Here is a 9900-nt window from a genome sequence, read left to right as displayed (position 1 = left end):
CATAATTTTGACTTGACAAAGTTGCCTACGCTCATCCTCATCTGAGTTTACCCTTGTTTCGCTACCATCCGCTCAATCCGTTGAGTTTTCCTTCAACTTACCACACAATCACTTTTCTAGAAGCTAAATTCTTTATACTATTCAATAAGTATTTTTCTTTAACTGGAAACTGTCTAGTTCAGACTATCTATCGAGCAAAGGATAAATTCTGCTTGACTTCCATGATTGCTTACTATTTGGTACTTTAGCTGTAGAACACTACCAAAACTTCCAAAAGCAGTACACACCTCATAGGCTTACATCATGAATCAAATTTTAGTTTTTTTGATGACATCTATCAAATTTTTGTTACTTTGTTCAGTGGGAACATAACATTATGAGCTGGATAGCTGCCTTTTTTTTTTTTTTTTTTTTCCATTTATAATTCTAGCCAACAAGGAATAAGATTTGGATTCTAGCATCTTTCTTAATAAACCAAGACACCTCTTCATGCCGTTCAAATCTAAGTCGCCTAAAGGGAGCTTCAACCCTTTTTATGTTTTATTAACAGAATTCCACCCTTTTATATTAATTAATTTTGCCGTAGGATATTCTATATAAGAATTCACAACAGGAGAACAAATGAAAAAAACAAGTGCGCACTTTGATTAATTATGGTTTAGGTCCAATATAAGTACAAATTTTATTTCTGGGTCCAAAGTTCTCTGCTACATAAAGTCTCCCATTCCCCTCCTAGTTCACACATATGTCATCTCTTTTTCACAAGGTCTATAAATTGATTCATCTCATTCCCTCTTCTTTGCGTCTAATACCAAGCTTTGAATACCCTCCTTTCTCTAGTACCAATTAAACAGATATGGCCAGAGTAACTAGAGCCCTGTTCTTCATAGCACTCCTCCTCTGCTCGACTTTAGCTTCTGCAGCTAGACCAGAACCAGCTTTTTCAGCAGTAGCAACTAATTCTGTGAAAACCCAACTTGGGGTGAGTTTAATATTTCATTTTTGGTTTATGGTTTTAGCTTTGTGAATGAATTTTTGAGTTTGACATGTGGGTTTTTTATTTTCTGTTGATTTAGGCTGTTGAAACACAGCAAGCTGATATTGAACAGAGCTGTGAAGGAGTTGGAGAAGAAGAGTGCTTAATGAGAAGGACTTTGGCTGCTCACATAGATTACATCTATACCCAGAAGACTAAACCCTAAACTGTATTTGTTTGTTAACTACTATATCTATCGTGATTATTCAGTACTTGTTAGCTATATAACAAGAAATTTAAACCAGCAGTCTTATCTACTCTGTTTTCTGGGGAATTGTGTTCGAATTCTTATTATCTTTGTCGCTTTTATACTGTCCTTTATTTTTATTTACTAGCAACGAATATGAGAAACTGAGAAAGATGGTGGCCCAAAAGTGCTTGACTTAGCATGGGATTCTCGATCACAAGGTAGTACCGTAGTAGTAAAGAATGTTGATCCAAGGACAGGGACACCAAGTCTTCTTGGTACTTGCACTTTATCCCTAGTTAAAGTGGAAACAAATAAAACTTTTAGACTATTAGGCCTTGCTTAATTAAGTAAAAGGGATTCTTACATGCTAGTAAAAAAGAATGACCAAGACAGAGGGACACAGTCAAAAGTAATAACAATTAACAAACAAATTAGGCTCTTGGACATTTGGCCTTGCTCGAGTATCATTAGCATTGTGAGATACGTACTGAGATCATATATATCAGAATCTTCTCTTGGTTGATACCAAGGACTTTCGGTGCAAGAGCAACCATTTACCTGTTTACGAATCCATATCATTCCACAACATAGTAAAAGAATATGCTTTCCTTTTCCGGCAAGTAATCGACATCAAAACCATGGCTAAAGAGATTCATATACATAATCGATTGAGTTGCGCTCTGATACTAATTTGTGACAAGTCAAATCTCATTTTTTAAAATGTTAACTTTCAAACTTTCATTAAAAACCTTAAATCTGTTCAACGCTTTAAATTAACACTAATAACAGACTCTCATATATCCCATAACCGTCAGCAATCTAGAAGTTGACTTCCTGTAATACATTACAAACTCTACCCCTTCTTGCAGCCTTTTATAATTACATCGGCAGAAAACTAACGTCTTCTTTTAAAAAGCCGCCGTTCATATTGCATGTGAATTAGTTGCCATCTGTTTATTTCAATTCTCAGAAGAGGCTGATGCAGCTTTCAACTGCCAACTCCCTGCTTTGCCAAACTTTATAATTGATGTCACTTTGGATTTAACCAAAAGAAATGACAAGTAGCTAGTGTGGCTGAAACTAATTTAAAGAACTGCATGCCTGTAAATTTAATGCTCATCATGTACATGGCGTCATTTCAGTTAGGGTTCTTATAGTTTTGCCCAAGATTAAAATCCCCAAGTTGTTGAAGGTTTATGGTTTATACTTTATAGTCAAAAGGAAGCCACTATTAGTGGTTCAACGTTTATGATTCTGATTTTCTTTCACTACATGATTAACTACAAAACCAGAGAAGATTGAAGTTCTTGGAAACTAGTACAGTGGTGGGATGGCCCTCCTCGATCTCTTTCACTTTTATTGTGGACAACCATAACTTTGACTATCTTTGTGGAAAAAAAAAACCATAACTTTGACTATGACTGTTCACACAGCACGTACGCTCAAATTGGTCTTTGCATTTGAACTTGATCTCACACCAAGTAATTAGCATGTCATTTGCACACAAACTCTTCACAGTTGTGATTGACTGATCATTGATCAACGTCTAGATTACGTTTTTGCACACGATTTTAGAGGGGAGACCCAACTACGCTACTGATAGTGGCGGATCCTCAAACTTCTGTCCTGATATGAGATCTATAAGATGCTCAGACGTCTAACTAGTTTGCTCTCTGTATCCAGTCGTTATTTTCTAGTGCTAACTTTGTCTGGTCGACTTGTCGAACACATTGTTTTCATCTCTACAACGCGTTATTGACATACTTTCTTTCATGTGATTTTAGCAACATCTTGCGTGCTTCACACTTATTAAAAGAATTGCCTAACACATTAACAATTGAGTTTCCAATAATTGAACTAAAAGCAAGAGTTGGTGATTTCACTGACTGGCATACCCTAAATCTACATATACTTACTAATCCGTAAATTTAGAGGTGTACTTGGTGTGACTTAAAAACTTATTAGTTAACCTCAGCTCGATACAATTGCTTGGATTTGGGCCTCAAAAACTTATTTGGTTGGAGGTGGATTCCAAATTGGTGCTTAGTTTACTTCGCTCTCCTTCTCTAATCCCTTGACAGTTTACGGTGGGGTAGGAATAAGGATTCAAATTTCGGTTTTAGTTTCGACTTCGGTACTTCAATTTTAAGAAAATTTCGGATAAAATTTTAATTTCGGTTAAAAATAAAGAAACCACATTAATTGCATTTGTAAAATGATATTTTTGAATGAAATTTTTACATATATTAAGCTAACCTACAATAAACCTATTTACAATGTAACCTCTCTAAAATTGTACATTTATAATAAAATTGTGATATGTTCAGCTAAGGTTCGAAGAACAAAGAACAGATTCGAAGAACAAAGAACATTTTTTAAAAAGAATATTTGTTAATGTAACCTATAATAAACCTATTAGAGGTCATATTAACATATAACAAAGAATATATCGCAAAGAACAAAAAGAACAAAAGTTAACTTTATTATAGGAACTCAATGTAACCTCGTCTTTTTTACTATTAACAAAGAACAGATTTATGCAAGTAACAAAAAAAAAATTTAAAAAAAAAAAAAAAAACGTCTCGTCTCTACAATGTAACCCAATAAGTCATTATATTGAGTTCCTATGTCTATTGAGCCAAGACTCGAAGAAAAGGTGTTTGGACCCAAAATGAACATTTTGGCCTGACAAGGCACGTCTTGGAGAAATTGAGCCAATATCAGTGGCTCAAGCTATATATTGTCGACAAGCTCGAAATATATATTTAGAGGCTAAATAAAGCCTACTATGGAAGTATGACAAGTCAACTTTAGCATATTTTCCTACTTCGGCTAGGAGAAACCGAGCTAAACAAGGAAGGAGGGGCGGCAGACTAACCAAATGAAATCAAAATGTGCTGAAACTTTCCAGATCCATTCTAGACAGCCCAAGGATCATTTCTTATGAAGAGTGCAAGAGCTTTTTTTGAGTGGAAGGCCTTCAAACAATCAGCCCAATTTTCTACAGAAGCAAAACTGGAAAACTGGACCTGTAAGAGGTCCAGCAGCATTTTCGGCCCAACCACATGGAATAAAAATCTGAAAATTTGTCAGGATGATCTACACTCATAGTGGAACATTTCATATGAAGAAGTCGAAGGCATATAATGAAGTCTTGTTGGAGAAATAATTGAAGGAATAAAGGGGCAGAAACTGACCTAAAACCAGCTCAATATTCACATGTTCATGTTTCCTACCCACATGAAGAAAGCTAGATGCTTTTCTCTTTTTCCTTGGATATATTTTTCTTCTACAATCTCTTTAATAGATCATCACCACTTCCATGTTGCTGCACCTTCATGCTTTGCTTTCATTTCATCTTTTCTCTATCTTTTCCATATTTTACAAGTGAACTTAGATCTACTTTCATTATTTTTCTTCCACTCATCATTTCACTTTTCTTTTTCTTCCCTATATAAACACCTTCTCCTCTCATTCTAACAAAGACACATTCACAACACAACAACATCTCTAAGATGATCTAAGTTCTCTCTAGAGCAAACCTCTCTAAGAGCAACTCCTCTCCTTTTCTTTCTCTTAGCGGTGATCACACTCCTAGTCCTAGTCTTCTCAGAAGCCGACTTTCAGTGCTACCAAACCCTCTGTCAACGTACTTCGGTCCTAGTCTCCTCGGGAGCCGACGGTAGTGTCGCGACCACAACGGTTACGGAACCAGCCAAGCAAGGGTAACGCCCTAGCAACCCAGCCAAGCTAAAGTCACGCTTTAGCAAGTTCTCCTCACTTCCCGGTGGTTCTCGCTCTGCTCGATCTACAACATCGAGTATCGATTTGGTGATTTTCAAGAAGCTCAGCAAAAGTCCTCACCACGAGGCACAAAGAATCCCACGACGAGGTTGGTGCTCTCCTCGTCCACAATTGCTTGAAAGAAGTCAGGTCAAGGGACATCCCCGACGACCGCACCCAAACGGTGCTGGCACGCCCGCGCAGAAAAGAGACTGTTGACCAGCTGCAACAAAATTGGAGCCAAACATTTTGGCACGCCCAGTGGGACCACATAAGAAGTTTTTTCTCTTGAAGCACATTCATCCACCGGGCTTCAAAACAAACATTTTGGCACGCCCAGTGGGACAAGGTTAGAATTTTTTTCTTTTCTTGAAGACATTCAACCACCGGGCTACAAAATCAAAGCCAAACATTTTGGCACGCCCAGTGGGACAAGGTTAGAATTTTTTTCTCTTGAAGCACATTCAACCACCGGGCTTCAAAACAAACATTTTGGCACGCCCAGTGGGACTATACTAGAGTCTTTTTTCGTCATCATTGAGATGCCAGGGGAAAATCTTTATCAAAAGAAATTCCTAAAGTGAATTGATGGACAATGTTGCCACCATTGGCGATACCGCCATTAATGATGAGTTTATGCCTATTCTCATCCCAGAGGGGGCAAGCATTGATGAACAGCTCGCGATCATCATGGCCAACATCGAGAGGAATAAAGAAAAGCAAGCCAGGGACATGGCCATTTTGATCGCAAAAACAAAGTAGAGGTTTCACGATTGGGACCTAGAAATTGAGCAGAACGCTCGAGAAGAGGTCATTTATGAGGCTGATTTGCCTATAGGTGGCAATCAACCTAATGGCCTCACTGGTGAATCACAGCCTTACATAGAGGCTACTTATGGAGAACGTCATCAACAAGATTGTTCTTCAGACAAGAAAATTGTCTCTGAACAAATATCTGATGTCTCCACTGATCAAGCCAAATATGTGGCTACTGATCAGATGCATGGGGGGCAAGATATGACCCATGATCATCCATTTGATCAAGAGAAGTTGGCGACAGTTGGCGACAAAGCCGATCTTGGGACACCGTCATCTTCCAAATTACAATTGGAGATCATGTCTCGTCAACCAACAAAGATACTTGGGGGGCAAGAATACCCCTCTCACGAGCCAAATTCCTCCAAATTCTTCAAGGAGAAGTATCTTTGTTCTTTTCCTACAAGCTCTCACAGGAGGGAATTTTACCCTACAAATTTTGATACATCAGAGCTTGGAATGAAGCATAGATGGCCTCCCCCGTGGTCTTCTAGAGGTTAGCCAAACATGGTGATGCTAGCTTCTTTCTTTCTTTGCTTTTAATTTTTTGTTAATTTTTCCTTTCTATTTTTCTTTTCATTAAAAAAAAAAAAAAAAAAAAAAAAAAAGAAGAAGAAGAAGAAGAAGTTGAATTTGGTAAGGGGTTGTGAATCATAACGGAATAGGTGAAGTCTCTTTTGTTAATATTGGCCTAAACTCCTTATTGGTGCCTAGTTCAGGTCCCTTAAGGTTAAGGGCGGCTTTTATTAACACTTGTTGAACTGTCTTCACACTTATGACATTTCTCATCTTAGTAAGTATAGCCTATGTGAAATGGTGTCTAGAAAGGGGACAACGTTCATGACAGGTTCTTGAATCCAAAAGTGCGTGCAAATGGGCCTAAACCACTATGTGGGAGTAGCTCATGCCAAAATGGATTCTGCCTCTCTTGTTCGCCCTCCCCCACCTGGCCATTTCAGTAAGGTTGCCCAAAGGATTTGAAAGAAAATTTGTGTCTAGGCGACTATACTTGGGCCGCATGTCTAAACCTTGATTCACATTGTCTTATTGAATTCAACTACTTATAAAAAATAATAATAATAATAAAAAAAAAAAAAATATATATATATATATATATATAAAATAATAATAATAAAAAAAAATTTAAAAAGTCATAAATACAACTCTTAGGGGGCAATTCTAAGTGTTCCTACACTCGCAAAGCTACTAAGCCGAGTCAGCGGCTCCAGAAACTTTTTCCAGCTTTGCCCTCGCAGGAAAGGCTGAGCTCAAGGGAAATGTAAGAGCCACCACCGTGACCGCCACCTCCATCGGAAGTAGTCTTCATGGTTCCAAAGATGTCCTCACCATGCATGGGAAACAGAGGAAGGGTTTCAATCTCCATGTTCATAGATCCATAATCGCCATAGTTCCCCATCTGCCCGTTAAAAGCAATCATCACACCAGCGGAAGAAGAAGCAGGTGCAGAAGATCCAAAGTTAATATACTGATCCTCATGTTTCCAATTGGTAACTTTGTCATCACCAACAAGCCCTGATCTTTGCATGGGCACATGAACATCCGAAGTGGACATTTTCTTCTGCTTCTCTCGAGACCTTTGGTTCACGAACCAATAATAGACGTTCTTGAACTCGATCTTGCCGTACCATTTCAGCTGGAGACAGATCCTCTGAACCTGCTCTATAGTTGGGGACCTAACTCCCTTGTTGTAGAAAAGCTCATTGAGGATTCTTATATGATCTGTAGTGGGAGTCCACCTGCTCCGCTTACAAAGCATGTTAGCACTACTCCCGGCTGCTTTGTTGCTTCCTCCATCCTCGGTTGGTTGCTGGGTTTGTGGTTCCATTGGTGATGGATTGAGAGAATGCGAGAATTGAAGAGTGATGATGATGAGTAATTGCTGTTAGAAATATTCGAGTTGATGATATGATTTTGGGATTGGAAATTTGGGTTTATAATGTGGAGGAAGATATAGGCATGCAAATATCCACCCTTGGATGGACGGTCAAAGAGAAGAGTCAAACTAAGTGTCAGTAAAGCATGATTAAAGTTGCCTTAAATCTCGGAAAAGAATGGATTATTGGCGCGTGGGGAAACCGAACGGTTTCCGAGGAGGTAACTGTTCTTTTCACGAGATTATTTTTCATGACTGTTGTTTTTCAACGAGTGATTAGTGCCTTAAATCTCGAAAAAGAAGGAGTTATTGTCGCTAAGAGTTTTGAGTTGGGAGCCAGCAAGTGGATCCAAAAGATACATATGTCCTCAAAAACCTCGCCACGAGGCTCTTTTTGACGTGGAGCATATTTTAAAAGTTCATATTATTTTCAATATACAACTATGGGGGCCTATATTTGGGGCCTTGCGAGACACAATTATTGGCTTCTCACGGATATTTGGATATCAGGATAAGAAAATATTATTGTATTCATAAAGTGGCTTTGCGGCCAAAAGCAATACATTCATTACAAAGCCAAAAGTGGCTAGAATACAAAACAAGAATCTTCGGATTATCTTCTAAATCTTTTCTCAAGTGGAAGCAGCTATGGAATCCAACGTCGGGTTGAGCCGCGCCATTATCTCAAGGAGGGGCAGACTTCAGGGAAGGAAAAAGAGGAGTAACGGAGCCCCCGCGCCCCTTTACATGGAAGCGGTAGAGGAATACAACATAGGCTTGGCCAACACCATTATTCATGAGAAGGGGAGACTCCAGTAAAAGAAAATGGAGCCTCCAAGCCCCCTCAATTGGAAACAGCTATGGAATCCAACGCCGGGTTGAGCCGCGCCATTATCTCCTGGAGGGGCAGAGAGTGAAGGAACCAAATATCAGCTTGAGTCTCTGCACCCCCTCTAGCCTTGGTAACCACCATTAGCTGGACGTGAAGTACAGGAACAGCCATTCTGTAGCTTGAACCCATTCCTTCAAAGAGTCCATCCCTTCTCATCCCTCCAAGATTCTATCAAGAAGAGAAAGGGGGAGAAGGAGGTGAGAACCAAAGCCCCTTCTATCTGGAGGGCACAACACAGGCCGGGTCCAGAAGGAAGGAAACAGAGGAGGAAAGACGAACCTCAATTTGGCTTCCCTCCCTTCCCCGATTTGCTCCAAGTGGGGGATCCTAACAAAAAATGATCTTACATGACCGGAGATCCCACACTCGGAGCCCCCTCGCGTTTCTAAACCAATCTGAAGCCTGGCATTGTTGTTACAGACTCCCAGAAGGACGAAACAAGGGTTTGCCTAAGATTACGCCATGAGGCCTAACCCAGGCTTAAGATTACGCCATAAAGCCTAAAATTTAGAGGCTAAAGGTCATTTCATGAGGGGAAGATTTGTGAAGAAGGAGAAAAAGAAGCAAGGACTGAAAGGCCATTTCTTGAATATTTCAGAAAAATTGTTGTGAGTATTCCCTTCCCGAAATACAACTATTTATAGGGAATTCAGGCAAATCCCCACCCTTGAATGAAGCTCTATTTCAAAACCGATGTCAATAAATCGAGATTAGTGATTCCAAATCTCGAGAATAAAGGGATTAGCAGCATGTGAGGAGCGGTTTTTGAGGAGTTAGCTATTATTAGAGGATTAATAGCATGTGGGGAAACCAAACGGTTTTCGAGGAGGTAACTGTTCTTTTCACAAGATTATTTTTTCACGACTGTTGTTTTTCAACGAGTGATTAATGCCTTAAATCTCGGAAAAGAAGGGATTAACAGTATGTGAGGAGACCGAACGGTTTTCGAGGGGGCCTACAGAGATTGGCCCGCGAATCTCAATCTCAAGCAAAGTTCCTCCACGCGGAGTTCCGCCACAATGGCACCAGCTTCGGCCTGAGTGGCCCATTTTCTGGCACGGGCCAGGTTGTGGCCCATTTCTTCAGAAGCAGCCAAAGGTTCATCGAGTTGGGCTTCTTTTGCAGCAGTTGCATTCTCAACAGAGAGCTAGCAAACAAGGCAGATACTTGCTGCTATTCACATGGCGAAGCTACCACCAAGGAAGAGAAAGATACTCATTCGCGATCAAAAGCAGTCTCCTTCGCATGGGGGGCACGCTAAAGTTCTGATCTCCTACAACCTGCCCAAG

General features: G+C 39.7%; 1 protein-coding gene across 1 annotated transcript; it reads left to right on the top strand.

The window, feature by feature from the left end:
* Positions 1–735: 735 nt before the first annotated feature.
* LOC133727459 (phytosulfokines-like) lies at positions 736–1310 on the top strand. Its single transcript, XM_062155036.1, has 2 exons — positions 736–982; positions 1077–1310. The coding sequence occupies exons 1-2, from the start codon at positions 857–859 to the stop codon at positions 1200–1202; spliced, it is 252 nt and encodes an 83-aa protein (XP_062011020.1). The 5' UTR covers positions 736–856; the 3' UTR covers positions 1203–1310.
* Positions 1311–9900: the final 8590 nt, after the last annotated feature.

The sequence above is a fragment of the Rosa rugosa genome, chromosome 1 (genome assembly GCF_958449725.1).
Source record: "Rosa rugosa chromosome 1, drRosRugo1.1, whole genome shotgun sequence".
Classification (NCBI taxonomy): Eukaryota; Viridiplantae; Streptophyta; class Magnoliopsida; order Rosales; family Rosaceae; genus Rosa; species Rosa rugosa.
Note: the sequence above shows the minus strand (reverse complement) of the source record. Positions and strands in the feature narration are given on the sequence as shown.